General features: G+C 43.9%; 1 protein-coding gene across 1 annotated transcript in view; it reads left to right on the plus strand.

Annotated features, from left to right (window-relative positions):
* Positions 1–21,152, plus strand: part of SLC1A1 (solute carrier family 1 member 1) — an 80,084-nt gene that overhangs the window by 55,146 nt on the left and 3,786 nt on the right. The window contains exons 3-10 of the mRNA XM_072840279.1: positions 2,004–2,096; positions 3,732–3,846; positions 5,049–5,091; positions 6,482–6,580; positions 9,654–9,838; positions 10,912–11,019; positions 12,889–13,011; positions 13,424–13,618. Of these exons, the coding sequence (XP_072696380.1) occupies positions 2,004–2,096; positions 3,732–3,846; positions 5,049–5,091; positions 6,482–6,580; positions 9,654–9,838; positions 10,912–11,019; positions 12,889–13,011; positions 13,424–13,618 (961 nt within the window). The remainder of the gene's footprint in view (positions 1–2,003; positions 2,097–3,731; positions 3,847–5,048; positions 5,092–6,481; positions 6,581–9,653; positions 9,839–10,911; positions 11,020–12,888; positions 13,012–13,423; positions 13,619–21,152) is intronic.

Here is a 21,152-nt window from a genome sequence, read left to right on the forward strand (position 1 = left end):
ATCATATGGTAATGGCACAGTCTTGTCCCGAGCCTTGGCGAATGGGATCTTACAGCATCGTGGGGTGGTCGCTAAAGAGGCCAGAACCCCTTCTGTCAAAATATTAGCTTCCAGAGGAACAATCAACAGCTGGGATGAATGACATGTTTACAGTGAGAGATGATTTGTTCTGTCATCATGATGATGATAGCTTGCTTACAGATTTCTCTGATTTACGGAGTATGTACAATGATACGTGAGAAGCATAATCCCCCAGTCACTTTTTTAAAAAAAGGATAGATCTTTTATGGTGTCAGGAATGAACACACAAGCTACCTGTGTATGCCAGTAGCCTACAGGTTTACTACCTCTCCTTGGGGCTGCCTCATGCCAGCCTCTTCATTTTTCCTGCCGCCTGGTACTTCAGGCTTTGCCAGTGGTTATGGGACAGCTCACATGTGCTGAAGTTTCAAGTAATTTTCTGTGATGATAATTTGACTCAATATGTGGTTCTCATTTGGAAAACGGGCAGGGTACAGTCTGAAACCTTCAAATGTCAGTTAGCTAAAAGGTGGTTTGGTTGCTTCTCCACTTTCCCTGTCTTCCAACACAGAAGCTATCCAGGTAGCCGCATCATTTGGCTCCCTTTATAGAAGCATCTTTACTGGAGGCCAAGGATTTCTAGCAAGAAGGGATGTGTGCCTCCCACCTCCATAATTATCCTTGGCATTCTGGATAGCCCTTCCATTTTTCAGGTGACGTTCAGTCATGTTAGAGACCACCATAGACCTTTTGAGACTACTGCTAACAGTGTGGTTGTAAGTCTTTTAAATTGGAAATCTTTATTTATATCATACCGCTTGAAAATGGATATTTTGTCTCACAGAGCCGTACACAATAAGGTTGTTAAGGTAGAAGCAATTTGAAAATCATGGAAAGAAGAAGAAAATGTGCCAGCCAGGATAAATAATGAAATTACTGTGATTTATTATTAAAGTTGGCTCTGAGTATCTCCAAAGCTCTGGCAATAAGTGGATGATTAAATGCATTATGGTATGGTCCCATGACAAGATCATGCAGCCATTAAAATTACCCTTGGGAGGGGAATTTGTAACAAGAAAATTCTTATGATACAGTATGAGGAAGAGAGGATTAAAAACTATGGAATTATCTCAACTATGTTTATGAAAAAAATCAAGAAAAAATATTGACAGAAGATTCTCCAGCATATCAATGACAGTTGATGAGATGGAGTGATTTTCATTTTCCTGTTTTCAAATTGTTACAACGAACATATATTAACTTTCATAATCACACACAAAAGTTATCTTTTTGGTTGACTCTGAGCTTCCTGACAGAAAAGGCAAAAGGGAGACAAGGGTGAGTTTTACAATGTTCATTATTTGAGGAAAGAATGGTCTCCATGCTTCAAGATAAACTTTCTGGGTATTGAATTCCAGAAGGGTTTTTCTGGATACTGACTTGAAGGCTGTGGGGGGATGTGACATACAAATTTTAACGAAGTTCTTAGAGCAGATGCAGGAGGGGAGCTGCTCCTGTCTCATAATCAGCCCCAAGAGCACTGGCTGGCAGTGGGGTGAGCGGAGAGGAGAGATTACCTCTTGCCTCTCTTCTGACTGCATTCTTTGTTGGCAATTTTGAAGACCTTCCTTTGCCCGTTGCATCTTATCCAGAGGAAATGTGTGAGGCCCAGCAGGTGCAGAGGACAGCGCTTAGCACTTTATTTCACATCTTGAAGATTGAATGACCTCCAGTCCTAGAAATCGCTTCTTTTAAAAATTAATGTGACTTGGGATGACTGGGTGGCTCAGTGGTTGAGGATCTGCCTTTGGCTCAGGTCATGATCCTAAGGTCCTGGGATCGAGTCCCACATTGGGCTCCCCGCAGGGAGCCTGCTTCTCCCTCTGCCTGTGTCTCTGCCTCTCTCTCTATGTCTCTCATGAATAAATAAAATCTTTTAAAAAAATTAATGTAACTTGACATCTCCCCCTCCCTTCTTGCAGGTGTTGCTGCACTGGATTCCAGTGTATCCGGGAAAATTGGTCTACGTGCTGTCATATATTATTTCTGTACCACTGTCATTGCTGTAGTTCTAGGTAAGATCTATTTCTGATTCCTTATTCCTCTGTATAATGGTGAATTTTTCTTTCAAAGTAGTTGGACTTTTTTAAATGCACTTTTTTTTCCATTCAAAAAGTAGTTTTGTCAAACTAACATGAAGCTTTTGGGCTTAAAGTCTACACGGCACCTTTTACATGAAGAAAATATAATACTGACTGAAGTTCAGCTGTGGCACTGCTGATGAATGTCCCTAGTAAAGGCACAGAAAGAGGTTGCCAGTTCTGTGCTTTATCAGGCTCACTGAGTAGAAGGAAGTGAAGTCAAGAGCTTATATAATCTGTAAACTGAATAATTAGTCTGTAATAGTGGAGTTGAGTCTAATTGTGAAATATTTCCAAAAAGATAGCATTTCGGTGCATTTCAAATTCCACATGGTACTGAGAGCTCACAGCACTTGCCAAATATAAATTCCACTTGAAAAGGGGAGAAAGTTCTAATAAAGGAATGTAGCTGCTCTTGTATGTTTGGCATTCTTTTGTGAAGAAAGTGTGGTCCGTCCTTTGTGACCTAACATTTTAAAAAGGATGCCCCGAGTGGGCAGAGAGGCTGGGAAGAATCAGCCAGCGTGATCCTGCTGCTTCTGCTTTAATGGATTGTTAGGATGTGGTGAGGTTGGAGTGGTGTTAGGCACCAGGTGTTAGGGCACCTGGGAGGGCCTGAACCCTGTCTTAAACCAAAGCCCCATCTCCCCATGAGGTTCCTGAGGGGAGGGAGGCATGAAAGAAAAAGCCAGTGTGTGTCTCTCCTGCAAGCCTGAGAGGGAAGAGGGGACCACACCCACCATGGTCCTTGTATCACCCCCTGACTCATCTCACTGGCAAAACTGACCTGCTCAGCATCTGGACATCCTGCCCCTGTGGACTGGCATTCCCCTTCCAGTCAAGGAGTCTCTTATGCCTTGATCTCCAGCCTCCCACCTCTGCTTGGACACCCCGAAGGACAGGAACCCATGGTTCCAAGTTCCAAAATGGCACTCGCAGATACTCCCCCTTGAGACGGTTCATCACAGCAGGAATACAAGAGCCATCTCTCCCTCTAAAGTCTATTTGTTCTCATTCCATCCCCTGAGTGTCACAGGGAATACTACTTTTCTTAAACCTAGCCCTTTTTTGGATTATATAATAGCTTTCCAGATATTTGAAGGCTTCTGGTATGGAAGGAAGGTAGGGCTTGTTTTGGAAACACCTCAGGAAAATAACCAGCATCTGTGGGTAAGAGTTACATAAAGATATTGAATGAGTGCCCTGAGTTGGAAAAGGAATCACCCTCATGCCAACCCCTGCCTAGGCTGATCTCATAAGCTAAGGAAAAGAAAATAGAAAATTCTCATTAGCACATCTCTCCAGAAGCAATTCTGGAATGCAACTTAGTTTAAAAAAAAAAAAAAAAAAGAAAGAAAAATGGGAAAAGTTCCTTCTGGTTCATTTAAATGGAAAAATAATTAAGGCCACTGCTGAGGTCCCAGCTGAGGCTCAGCATTTTGGCTGGATCTCGGAGTCCTCATTCCAGTATTGCTTGGTACCACCATGTCTACTGGTTCTAAGGATGCTCTGGGGGGGTGGGTGTTCTGGAAGGTTCCTAATGCTCTGTGGTACTCTCCTTGGCCGCAGGCATCGTGCTGGTGGTGAGCATCAAGCCTGGTGTGTCCCAGAAAGTGGATGAAATTGACAGGACAGGCAGCAGCCCCGAAGTCAGTACAGTGGATGCCATGTTAGATCTGATCAGGTGAGTGTCTGGCCAGCGGGGCAGCTCCATAGGCATGCCACCTGCAATACTGTGATCGCATGGGATCCATGCTTGCTCTGCTGTCACTATCTTGAAACTTCTAATAGTTTTTTAATCATTGTGTGTTTTCAATTAGCCCCGTACCCTGAAATCACATGGCCAGGCCTGCTTGCCAGACCGTGGTGCCAAGAGGGGATGGGAAGGAACAGGCTCCTCTATCTGGATTTTGAATGGACAGAAATGCAGAAAGTATACTTACTGCATTGAGATACTAGGCTGGGTTGGGGGTCAGTTCTGAAGCACACTTGAAGAAATACATTTTTTTTATTGTACAGGAGAAACCCTCTTATTGGAAGCAATCAGGGCTAAAAATCAGTTAATTTTAAGATAGAGAATTGTAAAAAAAAAAAAAAAATGACAGACATGCATTATATTACCTTGACATTTAAAATTTAAATGCATTTTTTTTTTTTTGCCAGTTTCTGACATAGGGCCAAGGTCTTTCCTTCCAGGGTGTCAGTCGATTATAATTTCATAGCATTTCTCTTGCACCTGCTACCCTTACAAAGGCATCTTGTATAGTTTCCAGGTTCCATTTCCTTGAAGTAGAACAACAGAACCCTTAGACCTGCAAAGAAAGCTGAATGCCAGTTTTTCTTCCCATTTAGGGGCCCTCTGAACCTGATTTAACCACAGAAATTTTAGTCACCTGTCTTGGTTGAGTTTCTAGGCGTTGCATTTAGTGTTTATAAAAAAACACGCCTTCTGTTTCATACTCCTGTTTCATTGATTCACATAATTTTTAATTCAATAATTATGCTTATATTCATAATTGGCATAAAGAAATTGGGAACCTATGCAGTGGGCTCTCAGTAGGCCTGTGTTCTCATCGGTGAAAACAGAAGCATACAGGGTATTAAGGAGGTGCCTTGACTGTGAGTGTCCACCTGCCAAGGACAGCAAGCGTTTCAGTTCCTCAGTGAATCAGCTAAGCCATGGCTGTTTAAGAGAGCTTTCTAGACTTGGCTGAAGGTCGGCAGGGGAAAAACATCTTAATCCAAGGAAGTATTTGCAAAGGAGAGGCCAGAGGAGAAACCAGAGTACTGGTTCTATGTTCTACTCATGTTCACCAAGGTATTGAGTATGACCAAAAAGAAAAAGAATTTGCCTTAACGTGACACTGCTTTTCATGTCTCCAACAGGAATATGTTCCCTGAGAATCTTGTACAAGCCTGTTTTCAGCAGGTAAGAATAAGACTTTTTGCCTTCAGGCTGCTCCCTTCTTTGCTTTACCAATTAAGATTTTTTATGTCCTGCTATGACCCAAGAACTGGCATGAGCCCATCCGAACTGGCAGGAAAGGTACCTCTGAATGTGTCTGCAGAGCAATCTCAGGTGACTTCTCTGCTTCATGTCTCTGGGTCTTTTGGGCCCTGGAGAAGTCCCCCATTAGATATGATGCTGGCTCCCTTTCCTTGTTTTTGGAGGACCACATGGTATTTGTGAAGAAGCTTAGACTGTCTGCAGAAGCAGCACCCTGCAGGAATAACCCCATCTCCTCCTTCCTTCCTCGCTCATGTTGGGACAGCAATATCTAACCCACATGAGGGCTTAGCAGTCCTGGGGTTCAGTCTTTTTATCTTACATTCTGAAAATTAACTGACCAGTTTCCTTAATCCTTGTGTGTGCCCATTCCTGGCACGCCACCCACCCAGCCCCGGCCATGTAACAAAGCCATGATTTTTCCTCTAGGAAAGCTTCATGGTCTCGTCACTCCACTTCCTTGCTGCCCTTCTCTCTTGTTTATATGTGCACTTGAAGACAGCTGAGTCTATCACAAACTGCTGAATTCATTTACATAAATTGTGTGAACAGAGACCTCTGTGTATACCAACAGAGATGCCATGAAGTTGCTCCCTGCCAAACTCCAGGAGGCACACAACTGCTTCTATTTCAAGGATGCCTTCACGGTTCTGCCACAGTGGTCATTTGTCAGGTTCTCGAGGTTGGCAGAGCCTCTGAGGGGTGATATTTTTGCCTGCTGTAATGGTATACTAGCTTTTTCTTAAAGCTCTCTGCTGAAGCTGGACAGAACCAAACAAAGGTGAAGGAAGGGAATTCAACAGAAATCTTACTCATGGCCCCGCCCTAAAGGGACTGTTGACTTTGGAACAGCTGTGTAGTTCTTGATGTTTCCGAAAATCATGGTGACTACCTTTATCAAAGTGATGAGGTGTTTCTCTCAGAGTAAAATTAACAAATGACTAGACAGATAGAAACACAACGATTGACAGGATCCTGCACGGTCTCTTAAAGCATCTCCAAATAAAACCTGTTCTTTCTTTCCCATTATCACTCTGTTAATTTGTCCCTTATTATGAAAGAAAACATTCTGACATCATTGAATGGCAGCTGTGGGAATCAGGGTTTAGACTTCTCGGCCCCACTTTTGCCTCTAAAGTCTCTTGGGAGGTACTATGAAAACCCAGAGCCAAGAGAAGGCGACAGAAGCAGAAGCTTTCAGTGGTGCTCCTTTAGCTGAAGTAACATATCCCTGTGGTATAGGCTCTGAGGCTGGAAAAACTCTTATTTTGTTGATTTCTCTGGTCTTTTTTTTTTTTCCTCCAACATGCAGTATAAAACCAAGCGTGAAGAAGTAAGTTCTCCCAGTGAGCCAGGGATGAACATGACGGAAGCATCTGTCACCGCTATCATGACTACTGCCATTTCCAAGGTACCTTGTCACCTGCGCCCCTTCCCCAATAGGCAGGGGCAGAGTTGTGAGCAAGCAGGAGATGGAAATACAGTCACTACTTGCTAAAATGTATTTGTAACCCCAAAGTCAACACGATGCTCTCATATCACTCTCAGACACACAGGGAGTGGTGAGAAATTTAAGTCACCCAGGACACACACTCCCAGCTGAGGATGAACAGGGCCGAGCTCTGCTTTTTCTTTTCTTTTCTTTTCTTTTTCTTTTTTCTTTTTTCTTTTTTCTTTTTTTAAGTAGGCTCCATGCCCAACATAGGGCTTGAACTCATGATCCTGAGATCAAGAGTTGCATGCTCTACTGACAGAGCCAGCCAGGTACCCCAGGCTCTGCCTTCTTGCTTCAGCTCTCTTGTTACAAACAAGTGTCCTTTTAGTGGTGTGTTTATGCCACATTTTTCATATTTTTGTGTTTTTTCGTGATAATTTCACTGTTTAAAATGTCACCCAGGCACAGTGCTACAGTGCTGACTTCTATTCTCAGGGCAGGAAGGCTGTGATGTGCCAGATGGAAAATACATGTGCATTAGATCAAGCTTCATTCAGGCCTAAGTGTTGGTTGGGAGTTCATTGTTCATCATTCAACAATATATATTAAATATTTATGTGTTTTTGAACAGAAACACACATAAAGCAAGTTATATACCAACTATTTGATGAAAATGTTGCAAACATTAGTTCCCAGGAACCTGATCTTATAGTTCCCCTGAGAACAAGGATTCAAGATTTGCTAACTCAGTGTTAGTGGGTGACCACTTTGTAGAACTTGACTCCCACGCATTCTGAGAAGGAACTGAACCACACAGAGAAAAGAATGAGTCCTGTTATCTCTATTATCTCTGTCACTCCTTGAGTTGAGTTGGGAACTACTTTAGATTTGCATGACCATGGAAATGTGGAGATGCAGGGCCACATTCCTTATCGGAAACTCTCTTCCCAGATGTGATTCAGAGTCCAGAGTTTTTTACTCTCTATGGGCCACATGGTATAGGCACTGTATGTTACGCAAACACACTTAAGGGGAATTGGCAACAACTCTCTATGATCAAGGACAGCGACAGTCCTGCGGCAAACTTGTGGATATCCTGCCAGATGAAAGAAATAAACCCTAAGTAGCCTGGTCTCAGTTCAGAATAGGTCCTGCCACCAAGAATTTGCTGTATACCCATCATTAAAATCCATGGGTTTTGAGAGGTATTGGAATTTCAGCATTAGAGGTTAGAACGTATGGGCCTGACATAGTACCTCTTATAGTCCTATAGTAGGTTTATGCTGAACATTCTCTGCCTCCAAATAGAAAGAGAAGATTTAAGGAAAAAATAATAATAAATGTTTGGGAGACTTAGAAATTCAAATGAGATAGGCCACGGTTTGCTCCTGCTTTCTACTGCAGAAAGTCGTAAGTCCTCAAGCTGGCTCAGGACCCTCTGCCACTGGGCTCTTCCCTGGTTTCCCAGGTCCCCTCCCAGTGGCCCTCTCCATCCCATCCAGACCCTCAGTTCCTCCTTCTACCCGCCTTCACATGGGAAGACTTTTGTGAGCACCCTGCATGAGCTAGGCTTGCTAGGCATCAAGATGCCACTGGTGCAGACAGATCTGCCCTCTGCCCTCAGATGACCAGCAGTGAGCATTGCAATTGGGAGGAACAGGATTCTCTGGGGGCATTTAACAGAAACAAACTAAGCCTTTGGAGGCCATAAAGGAGGAGTAGGGAGTAGGGACTCTCCAGGCAGGGTGGGGCTGCCCAGTGCATGATGACTGGCCTGCTTACACCGTTTTTCTGAAGTGTGCTTTCATCTCCTGGCTGCCTGCCACTCAGGCTGAACTCTCCCTCACCCCACGGCCATCAATTCCATCTCTGTCTGATGCCTGCATCTTGTAGCTTGGCCACGCAGTTAATTACGCACCACCTCGCCATCACTGGTTTGTTTTTCTTACAGTTAATCTTATCTATCTCGCTGTAGTTGAAGACTTAACACTGTAGCCAGTGCACCAAGCACACTCTAGCTGTTTGATCAATACGAATTTGAGCATATCAGATTATAAGTAAAAAATGGCTGGCATACCAGGAGTTTATCAACCATTTATAATACTTTATAAACCTGGCTTGTACCACTGAGATTATGTTATCTCCCTGTGAAATCTCGCAGTAAATCTCATGCTGCCCCCACTCGGATTAAGTTTTCTCAGCATCTCATTGCTGTTCTTTTTTTTTTTTTTTTTTTTTTTTTTTTTTTTTTTTTTTTTTTCATTGCTGTTCTTACCCGGGATCCGGTGAAGGAATGGTTTATAGTAGCAGGCATTTGGTTAATATTTATATCTCTAGGGGATCCCTGGGTGGCTCAGCTGTTTAGCGCCTGCCTTTGGCTTAGGGCGTGATCCTGGAGTCCTGGGATCAAGTCCCACATCGGGCTCCCTGCATGGAGCCTGCTTCTCCCTCTGCCTGTGTCTCTGCCTCTCTCTCTCTCTGTCTCTCATGAATAAATAAATAACATCTTTAAAAAATATATTTATATCTCTAAAGTCCCATTGATCATCCAAGATTAGAGTCAGTAAACAATGTTCCTTTTCTTCACCACCAGGATAAAACAGATAGTAAGATATCCTAAAAATGTTCACCATGGTAAATATTTTGCTCTTCCTTCATTATTAATTCCCATCTTTTTCACACACTCCAAATGTAGCGAAGTTGTTAAAATAACCCTGAAAAGTGCCTTCATTCTAAAGTTCTTGTTAAAAATGCAAGATATCCCAGAATAAGAAATGTTCAAAAGACATCTTCAAGTTTGGATTTTTTGAGAAAAAGGAAAAAAAAAATCACTTCAGTGGCAGAGGGTGGGGGCAGTACAAACTTGATACATGCGTAGGTGGTTTGTTGTTTGTTGTGTTTTTTTTTTCTTCTCCCCAAGTATTGTTGACTCTGATGGGTAGATTACTAGTTTATTATTTTGGCTATTGAATCTTCTCATTTCAGGGCCTCTGCATTCCAACAAAGTTATAATTGTGCATCAATATATTCTCTTGGTTTTGATCCACAGAACAAAACAAAGGAATACAAAGTCGTAGGCATGTATTCAGATGGCATAAATGTCCTGGGCCTGATTGTCTTTTGCCTCGTCTTTGGACTTGTCATTGGAAAAATGGGAGAAAAAGGACAGGTTCTGGTGGATTTCTTCAATGCTCTAAGTGATGCAACCATGAAAATTGTTCAGATCATTATGTGGTGAGTAGATGCCAGTGAATGCCATCTTGCTTCTCCTGACAATTGTCTCCTCAAAATTAGAATACAGAGGCCTGTGTTTCTCCACTGACCTCACCCCAGGAAGGATAAACATGGAATGCTGAGACACTAGAATAGTCAGTAATTCTACATATTACTTAGGAGTTAGTTCAAGAATAACAAGAATCTGCATATCAGCCATTGTCTTTTCTACCAAAGCCCTTGATCGGCTTGTCCCCAACCAGCATTTATCTAAGAAATAACTCTTAAAATAGTGATTTAAAGGGGCTCTTTACACATCAGAACACAAAGTGCTCTCCTTAGATGAGCATACCAGCGGTGCCACCTACACATCTGCCCCATCCCTGGAAGTATCAAAAAGTCTATCTTTTCTAGGTGATCTCTGCCCCCATTTATCTCATACTGAGTTGACTCAACATTATTTACCCCAAAATGTAGACAATGACAATGACGCAAAAGGTTTAATTATTTCAGCCACTTACTCCCGCTGAACCTCAGCTTCATCATCTGTTAAAAAAAAGGGGGGGGGATAATAAATGTCTCCCCCTTGAGCTGGGAGAAGTACATTAAGGGACATGATGTATGTCAAATACTTAACCCAATACCAGGCATGTAATTAGGACTCCAGAAACAGAGCTGTTATGACCACTTCCGCTACTAATTGTATTGCTCGGTTGCTGAATCTACCACCTGGGAAACAAGATGACCGGAGATAGAAAGAACATGGTGGCCATGTATGGAGGGTCAAGCAAAAGTTGAGATCTGCAGATGGGACCATCCACTGGACATATGTGTACCGGGAGCAAGGCATGGGATATGCACCTGTTTAACCATGTGTGTACATGCACAGGTACTGAACCCTGGCGCCTCAAGCGCCAAGTGTGGTCCACCAGGGCCTGAGGCTGGCACCTTAGCTTTATTGTGTACCAGGTGCTCCTCCCAGCTGAGCGCACATACTGAGCCAGGGGGCATGTCCTGGCTTGTTTTTTGCACAGCAGTCCCACCTCAAGAAGACACCTGATAATGGGAGTGTCTTTGCTCTGCTTGCTTTCTAGTTACATGCCACTTGGCATTTTGTTCCTGATTGCTGGGAAGATCATAGAAGTTGAAGACTGGGAAATATTCCGCAAGCTAGGCCTTTACATGGCTACCGTCCTGAGTGGGTATGTCAGACTTGAGAGAGGGGAAGCAGGAACTGTGTTTGAGCCAATGGATCGCTGCTGAGAAGCTGCATTTCAGTTATAATCGGCTTCTCCCATGTGTGGAGAAAGAGGGGGTTCAGAGATAAGAGAGCAGGGTGGAGGGCTGCCCTTTAACAGCTGTACTGGGGGAGGATCATACTGTGCTAATTGCCAGATCTTGGCAGAACAGCCTGGACCATGGTTTATTGCTGCCTTTATTAGTTGTGTTAAAATCATTTTTGAAACGAGCAAAACCTACTGGTGGCCTCTCTTGGCATTCACTTCTCCAAGGATGGAAACTCACCAGACTAGTAAGAATAGCCCACAAGTACCCCAACCCCAAGAAAGAAATCAGGCAGAGCCTAAATGAAATGAGACTTGGGCAAGTAGGAGCAGGTGGCCAGTTGGTTCCAACCCTGTTGATGGGACTGGTAACCACTACCACACTCTGCACCATCAGAGGGTCAGAGAGGATGTTGGGAAAATCTTCAGGCTGGGAGGAATTATGAAAAACAGGGAGGCAGCCTGGGGACAGGTCATTTACTATTTATCTAAGCCCAGTTACTGGTTCCTTGAGGGGAGACAGGGTGGGAAAAGTTAGGAATGGTGCCCCTGGATATCCAGCAGGGGCAGGATACATCACATGTGCTAAGAAATATGGACCAAGGGAATGAATAAACAACATCCAACACTCCCACAGGTCAGTGCCCCCAAACACCCACCTTGAGCAGTGAGCTCACCTGTTGGAACCCAAGTGTCCTGGGGAGTTAATCTGTGTTTACCAAGAGCACAGCCCTGTCAGCCAAGGAGAAGCCTGGATGTCTACAATGGGAGGGCCAATGTCCAATCCCAGGGCCCCAGGGTACGGAAGCAGGGCTTTCCACCCTTCTAGAGGCCAGGACCTGTGTACAGGCAGTGATTTGGCTGAGGCATATCATGCTAAAACACATTTCTGCTTGTTTCTGTTCAATGACCCCTACCATGGTTTCTAAAAGAAAACTAAATTTCTCATAGTTCTTAGCCACAAGCTGGGGATCTAGAAGACCCTCACGATGGACCTCTAGGATCTGTATTTTCAATGGCCATTTCTTCTTATTTCAGCTTTGCATAACTGATCTGTAAACTCTAAGTTGCCCCCTAGAGGCATCTGCTGGCTTGGTCTCATTTTTTAAGTCCCCTGTTTTGCATAACCTGTGTATTTCTACATGAAACAAGGAATCGTTTCAGAAGGCAGGAATAATAAAGAAAAGAGGGTCAGTCCTGAAGAATGATTGTAGGAGGGCAGGGACTTCCTCCTTACTGCATCCTGCCTGCCCTTAGATGGGCACCATCCAGCAGGACAGCAGTGTGGCCCAGGGAACAGAGGGCCTGGGTGTATGGTAAGAATTTATGGTAGAGGTTTATGTGGAGCCATGGAGCTACCATGGATGAAAGGGTCCACTTGACCTGGGAAAGTGAGGGAAGCCTTCCTGGAGTAGGGGGCCCTTGTGCTGAGCCTTAGAAGAGGGATAAGAATTCAGCAGCAAGAGGAAGTGATGTTAGTACCTATTGCAAGAATAGCACATAAGGGGCTTGGCAGCATGACATACCTGTTCTGTGAGCTCTGAAATGTGGATGCAGCTACTGGCTTCACTGCTTTGACAAAATACTTCGTTTGCTGAGTCAGTCTCCTAATCCTCAGTGGTTGAATGAAGGAGACATATGTCCCTGTCCTGCTTTTCATTTTCTCTTGGGTCATTATGAAAATCAAGTGATATATCATGAATTAAAAAAAAAAAAGCTTTTTGGAAAAAAAAGGATTAATATGAGGAGAGGGTATCATCTATGAACCTGCTTCTCTCTCATTCACAGCCTCGCGATCCACTCCATTATCATTCTCCCACTGATCTACTTCATAGTTGTACGGAAGAACCCTTTCCGATTCGCCATGGGAATGGCTCAGGCTCTCTTGACGGCTCTCATGATCTCTTCCAGGTAAATAGAAGAGTGGTGTCTGGGAGGATCTCTGGGCCACACCTAGTCTGCTCTCACTGGCCGCAGTCGAGAGCTGTCCCAGCCACATGCAGCTGATGACACCCCAGCTATAGCTTGTGCGTTTGTAGATGCCGTTAACTCAAGGAATGACCTCTACATTCTCTGCCCGTGTCCTTAAACATTTCTGCACCTACTGGGTATTTCTTGCCCTCATGGCATGGCCTGCAGCCCAGGTAGGGGTTACCATGTAACTTGGAGCAGCAGTAGACACGGCACATTCTCATTCCTGGGCCTGCAGAAAATCCCTGCTTTGGGCTCTTGGTTTAGTTTTTGGTATAGAAGCATCTCTTCAGGCCGGGATTGAGCTCTAGCATTCCTAGACCATGGATTCCTTTCTCTTTTTATCACACAGTTCAGCCACACTGCCTGTCACTTTCCGCTGTGCAGAAGAAAAGAACCAAGTGGACAAGAGGATCACTAGGTTTGTGCTGCCCGTGGGAGCTACTATCAACATGGACGGGACTGCACTCTATGAGGCTGTGGCAGCTGTGTTCATTGCGCAGTTGAATGGCCTGGACTTGGGCATTGGGCAGATCATCACCATCAGGTAGGGCACGGGGTCACACTCATGTTCGTTTCTGTTACTGGAATTGTCTCAACTAAAAATCGCCTGTGGGGGTAAGAGATTGATCTCCTGTGAAAGGAGATCAGGAATGGTCCATTGGTAGATTGATTTTCTTCGTCTATAAAGTCCCTTCCCAGGATTAAACACAACTTTATTACAGGAAGTAGAATCATGGCATGCAGGATTTCTCCTTCAGGGTCTGGATAGCCAAAGGCATCACCATTCTTGAGTCAGTACACCCACTGGGTGCTAGGCACACAACAGATGCCAAGAACTCGGGGTTAGATAAGGGCCAGCCCCTGCTTTCAGGGGGCCCCCAGGATATAGGGGGATACAGATAACTAAATAAATGCTGGGGAGTGTGATAAGAACTATTATGGAGGTTCAAGGGCATATGGAGTCACCAGAGAAGGAAGGGAAGGTGAGTTAGAGGCTTCCCAGAGAAGGGGAAGTTTTAGTTAAGTCTTAGAAGAGGAATAAAAATTTAGTAAGAAAAGAAGGAACCTAAGAGCTTTTGGGATAGAAGGACTAGCATGTACAGGGGCTCGTGATAACATCATGGCCTAGTTGGAGAGGACACATTATTGGACACACTAGCATAGAGTACAATATGGAGAACACAGAGGAACAAGCAGGCAGGGATCATCTCATGAAAGGCTTCATGTGAGGCGCCCATGGAAGGAGCTCAGTCTTTCTTTTTTTTTTTTTTTTAATTTATTTTTTATTGGTGTTCAATTTACCAACATACAGAATAACCCCCAGTGCCCGTCACCCATTCACTCCCACCCCCCGCCCTCCTCCCCTTCTACCACCCCTAGTTCGTTTCCCAGAGTTAGCAGTCTTTACGTTCTGTCTCCCTTTCTGATATTTCCCACACATTTCTTCTCCCTTCCCTTATATTCCCTTTCAGTATTATTTATATTCCCCACATGAATGAGAACATATAATTTTTGTCCTCCGACTGACTTACTTCACTCAGCATAATACCCTCCAGTTCCATCCACGTTGAAGCAAATGGTGGGTATTTGTCATTTCTTTTTTTTTTTTTTTTTTTTTAAAGATTTTATTTATTCATGAGAGAAACAGAGAGGAGAGAGAGGCAGAGACATAGGCAGAGGGAGAAGCAGGCTCCACACAGGGAGCCTGATGTGGGATTTGATCCTGGGACTCCAGGATCATGCCCTGGGCTGAAGGTGGTGCTAAACCACTGAGCCACCCAGGCTGCCTGTATTTGTCATTTCTAATAGCTGAGTAATATTCCATTGTATACATAAACCACATCTTCTTTAATCACTCATCTTTTGATGGACACTGAGGCTCCTTCCACAGTTTGGCTATTGTGGCCATTGCTGCTAGAAACATCGGGGTGCAGGTGTCCTGGCCTTTCATTGCATCTGTATCTTCGGGGTAAATCCCCAACAGTGCAATTGCTGGGTCGTAGGGCAGATCTATTTTTAACTCTTTGAGGAACCTCCACACAGTTTTCCAGAGTGGCTGCACCAGTTCACATTCCCACCAACAGTGTAAGAGGGTTCCCTTTTTTCCGCATCCTCTCCAACATTTGTTATTTCCTGCCTTGTTAATTTTCCCCATTCTCACTGGTGTGAGGTGGTATCTCATTGTGGTTTTGATGTGTATTTCCCTGATGGCAAGTGATGCAGAGCATTTTCTCATGTGCGTGTTGGCCATGTCTATGTCTTCCTCTGTGAGATTTCTGTTCATGTCTTTTGCCCATTTCATGATTGGATTGTTTGTTTCTTTGGTGTTGAGTTTAATAAGTTCTGTATAGATCTTGGAAACTAGCCCTTTATCTGATATGTCATTTGCAAATCTCTTCTCCCATTCTGTAGGTTGTCTTTTAGTTTTGTTGACTGTATCCTTTGATGTGCAAAAGCTTCTTATCTTGATGAAGTCCCAATAGTTCATTTTTGTTTTTGTTTCTTTTGCCTTCATGGATGTATCTTGCAAGAAGTTACTGTGGCCGAGTTCAAAAAGGGTGTCGCCTGTGTTCTTCTCTAGGATTTTGATGGAATCTTGTCTCACATTTAGATCTTTCATCCATTTTGAGTTTATCTTTGTGTATGGTGCAAGAGAGTGGTCTAGTTTCTTTTTTTTTTTTTTTTTAATTTTTTTTTTTTAACTTTTATTTATTTATGATAGTCACAGAGAGAGAGAGAGAGGCAGAGACACAGGCAGAGGGAGAAGCAGGCTCCATGCACCGGGCGCCCGACGTGGGATTCGATCCCGGGTCTCCAGGATCGCGCCCCGGGCCAAAGGCAGGCGCCAAACCGCTGCGCCACCCAGGGATCCCGAGAGTGGTCTAGTTTCATTCTTCTGCATGTGGATGTCCAATTTTCCCAGCACCATTTATTGAAGAGACTGTCTTTCTTCCAGTGGATAGTCTTTCCTCCTTTATCGAATATTAGTTGACCATAAAGTTCAGGGTCCACTTCTGGGTTCACTATTCTGTTCCATTGATCTATGTGTCTGTTTTTGTGCCAGTACCACACTGTCTTGATGACCACAGCTTTGTAGTACAACCTGAAATCTGGCATTGTGATGCCCCCAGCTATGGTTTTCTTTTTTAAAATTCCCCTAGCTATTCGGGGTCTTTTCTGATTCCACACAAATCTTAAAATAATTTGTTCTAACTCTCTGAAGAAAGTCCATGGTATTTTGATAGGGATCGCATTAAACGTGTATATTGCCCTGGGTAACATTGACATTTTCACAATATTAATTCTGCCAATCCATGAGCATGGAATATTTTTCCATCTCTTTGTGTCTTCCTTAATTTCTTTCAGAAGTGTTCTATAGTTTTGAGGGTATAGATACTTTACCTCTTTGGTTAGGTTTATTCCTAGGTATCTTATGCTTTTGGGTGCAATTTTTTTTTAATTTTTATTTATTTATGATAGTCCCAGAGAGAGAGAGAGAGAGAGAGGCAGAGACACAGGCAGAGGGAGAAGCAGGCTCCATGCACCGGGAGCCCGATGTGGGATTCGATCCCGGGTCTCCAGGATCGCGCCCTGGGCCAAAGGCAGGCACCAAACCGCTGCGCCACCCAGGGATCCCGAGTGCAATTGTAAATGGGATTGACTCCTTAATTTCTCTTTCTTCAGTCTCATTGTTAGTGTATAGAAATGCCACTGATTTCTGGGCATTGATTTTGTATCCTGCCACACTACCGAATTGCTGTATGAGTTCTAGCAATCTTGGGGTGGAGACTTTTGGGTTTTCTATGTAGAGTATCATGTCATCGGCAAAGAGGGAGAGTTTGAAAACTCAGTCTTTCATAATATGGACAGATTTGCATTTTCAAAGGGTATCATGGAAATATAAATATGGCAGATGGACTGGATGGGGGCAGGCATGTAAGCTAGAAGACTATTTAGGAGACTACTGTAGCAGTCCCAAGTAAAGAATTAAAAGGCCTATATTAGGGGCACCTGGGTGGCTCAGTCAGTTAAGCATCTGCCTTAGGCTCAGGTCATGATCCCAGGTCCTGCAATAGAGCCCCGCGTCAGACTCCCTGCTCCACGGGGAGCCTGCTTCTCCCTCTGCCTCTCCCCTGCCTCCCATTGTGCTCTGTCTCTCAAATAAATAAAAATCCTTAAAAAAAAAAAAAAAAAGGCTAACAATCAAGGCACTGTCCCTGAGGATGGAAAAGAGCTAATGAATTCAAGAGGCATCATCAGTTGGATTCAGAGTGAGGAACAGGGGTGGTTAGGATGACCTCCAGGATTGGTGGATGGTTCTGGACTGGTACATGGTGCTTATCAGAACAGAGACTAGTGGAAGAGAAAAGCAAGCCTAGGTGGGAGGATAAAGAGCTTATACTCTTTGTCACATTAAATCTAAAATGCCTTCAGGACATCCAGGTGGAACTCTGCAGTAAAAAATGTGTAGATATGATGTCAGAGGCATCAGCGGGAGGGCAGTCATCAAGCATGTGGTTAGGAGTCCATCATCTGTGTTTGAGTCTTAGCTTCACCATGATTAATCATGACCTTGGCCAAGGTACTTGAATTCTGTACCCTTCTGTTTTCTCACCTGTAAAATGAGGATAATAATAGTACCTACATTTTATGTAAGTAGTGGTAATTAAGTCAGCGCTTGTAAAATTCTTAGAACAGTGTGTCCATAGTGAGTTCCCAGGAGATGATGAGAAGGCTGGGACAATGGGTTTGTGGCAAATAGAAAAGGACTAAGGACTATGCCCTAGAAAATCCCAATATTGGAGGCAGACAGAGGAGGAGAGAGCCAAGAGGGAGACCCAAGAAGGAACAGAAACATAGGAAGAGTTCTATGGAATCATCACATCATGGAAACTCAGAGAAGAGAGATTTCCAAGGATGAAATGCTCAACAGAGCCCAATACTGCAAAGAATTCTGCTCATATGGATTGTCTGCTCAAGTAGATGCTAAAAACGTCATTAATGAATTTTTCCAGAGTTGTTGCCCTGAAACAACACTGTTCAAGATGGTAGCCACTAGCCACACACACAGGTTGGACCAAGCAGACATAGGAGGATCCATCATTATAGAACTAGGTTCTGTCATGGAAAATTATACTGGACAGAGCTGCTTTGAAGGGATGGATTGGGTTTAGAGTTAATCCGGAGATTAACTCACCATTCATTCGGTGTAGAGTGGAAGTTTAGGACTAAATTGAGTCCCTAGGCCTATACAAAGTTGACTCTGGCCTTTCCAAGTTAACTCACTCTTACATCCCCAGTACTTGGCACAGGCATATACTCCAGGCAGAAAGTAAGTTCTAACAATGTTCTAATACAGTATATTTTTAAGTCTTCCCCAACCCTAAATCATAAAGTATTTATTGCTATTGCCTTGAAGCTAACTGAAGACAAGTGCCAATTGGACTATTGGCACATCAGCTGGGAAACTATATCTATGCTGCATGGTCTATAAAAAGTGTCTGTAGCTTAAGAAGCCTGAGCCAAAAGAGCTTGAGTAAAGTCCTATAGGTTGAACAGCGACGAGTATGTTCAAAGTGAAATCTTGAATCATTCCTAAGAAAGCCCCACAGCCACCTGTGGTCCAGCGGTTGTTACTTTGGTTCTTCCAAGTGTCCTTTGCTGCCTCCCTTGCCCTGGCCTGTGGGACCCAGTCTGCCAGTTCTTTTGGGTATTTACCACTTTGTGATCAAATCCCTCCCCCTCCCTTAGTCATGAGTTTCTTAGATCTTTCTAACCGTTTTTTGTTGTTGTCGTTAACCTGACTGCTAGACAAATCAACTTTGGGTGGAGAAGCTAAATAATTCACATCAAAACTGTCCCCATGCTCTGGTGTGTATTCTTTTTAGGATTTTATTTTTAAGTCATCTCAACAACCAACATGGGCTCAAATTCACAACCCCAAAGATAAAGAGTCGCACTGTCTACCAACTGAGCCCGCCAGGCACCCCTGTATCCTTAAATCAGACTCGCTGATAAATAACTACTGGCCCAGAGCCAACAACCACAACTGTGAGGCCCAGAGTGATCATTCACCTAAAATTTAAAATCCTTTCTGGCTCAGCCTGGGACAGAATAATGAAATAATAAACATGACTTTTCCCTTCACGAGTTACAGTGATGGCTCATGTGGCTGATGGTTAAAGAGACCCATAGTTCATCTCCTTCTGCGGTCCGTTTGGCCTGGACATCAAAGAAACGTAGGCGCCATCCACCCAGTCCAAACCCTTTTGTGGTTTTATCGTAATATTCACTAATCAAAGGTTAGGACTGATTGAAAATAGGATGCATATTCTTATAACAAAAGATGATGGCTGGATGTAGGGCCTAGAAAAAGCTTGGAAAAGACGTGACAATAGTATGTTGTTTTGTAGCAGTGAGTAGTAATACTGGGGGCAGTAGCTCTGAGAGTAGCACCTGGTGATGTAGCAAAAGTGACATCAGTGTTTTAAGGATCTGGTGTGTCCAGCTGCTATACTGGATGCCCTCCATATACTGCCTCACTTCATCTTTGTGACGCCCTGTGAAGTAGACACATTCTCCCCATCCGACCTGAAGAACTGAGATTCAGAGGGAGCCTGCCTAAGGACATGCTGCTACTGGAAACAGCACAGCCAGGTCTTTCTGATGCTAAAATCTCTACTGGCTTCAGTTCACACCCCAGGCCAGCCTGGATGGGACCCAAGCCAAGTATCCTGTCTGAAAACTAGATCTCAATGCTTAGAAATAACTCCCTACCAATGGTTGTTGTGTATTCTTCTGTGAAAACCCTCTAAAGACAAAATAGAATATATTCAAGTAGAAGGAACAGGTTTTCATATTTCTCCCCCACCTGAAGAATTATAGTTCCCAGGCTCAGACCAAAGCCAGTCAAATGGCTGAAGTTCAGAAAGCAAGGTCAAGGCTGAAGGGCAGGATTTTCTTTGACAAAATGGGGTTTGAGTTTCAAGCCCAGCCACAGGCTATAGGGATGTGGTTAACCCTGATGTGTTGCGGCTTCCAAAAGGGATCAGTGGGCATGGGCACAAATCATGTCTGGCAAAGAAAACCTGCTGTTGCAGTCAGTTTAAATCTTGTTTCAACCAGCATTGAAATAAACTTAGGTTTTCCAAAGATTACTTAAGTCAGAACAGATCTAAAGGATTACATAGGCCTGAAACTTTTCGAGGAATCGGGACACCCCAGAAATCTGTAATTTACTGTAAATTGGTGGCCACAGCCACTGAAGGAAAACACACTTGTCAAAGAAGGCTGGCCTCGGTGTGACCATGTCCTCAGACGCCATCTACAGCACATCATTAGGCAGACGAATGAGTAATAGAATCAGCTTCGTAAGAATTCTGAGGCTCTTTGAGTCCACAAGAATATGGATTTGTGGACAGGATCAGGCATTCTTCTAGTTTAAATGGACAGTTGCTACATCTTCACCTTTCAACCCAGAGGCCTCCTTGGACTCAGGATGAGAACATGCATCCAAAACGTAGAGTGGGCATCCTCTCAAATTTATTCTGATTTGGGGGCTTTTCAGGCCATGGTGAGGGTTTCCTCCAAAATGACCAGATTTAAGTAAGAATGATACTGCTGATGAGAAATTCCACATTCCAAAGAGAAGAATCCCCAGCACCACATTTTATCTGTCCAAGAGGAATCTTTTTAAATACACAGTAAGGACATTCCTTTGACTGCCTCTTCCAGCTCCAGAACTCTCTTCCTTTTGCAGAAAGTGCATCCACTGGAGCAGTCAGGGGTACACACTTGTACCTCAGACCCGAGGCATTGCTCTTTTTTCTGTGCTGTAAAGGGCAGCCCCAGAGGCCAAGAGTCTTATGATGTCAAGAGAGTGCATAAGACCTGCTTGATCGCCTTCCCATTCCTTCACCTTCACCTGAAATACCCTTCCCGTCCACCTGTATGCCTCCCTCTGACTATCCTTCAAGGCAACATAAATTCCTGGCACATGTTAGATGCCAGTTAATGGTTGGCTGGGTGAGTAGATGGCCTCAGGGAGAAAGAAAGGAAAGCCGGCAGAGAGGTAATTG

This window comes from Canis lupus, chromosome 1 (assembly GCF_048164855.1).
Source record: "Canis lupus baileyi chromosome 1, mCanLup2.hap1, whole genome shotgun sequence".
Taxonomy (NCBI): domain Eukaryota; kingdom Metazoa; phylum Chordata; class Mammalia; order Carnivora; family Canidae; genus Canis; species Canis lupus.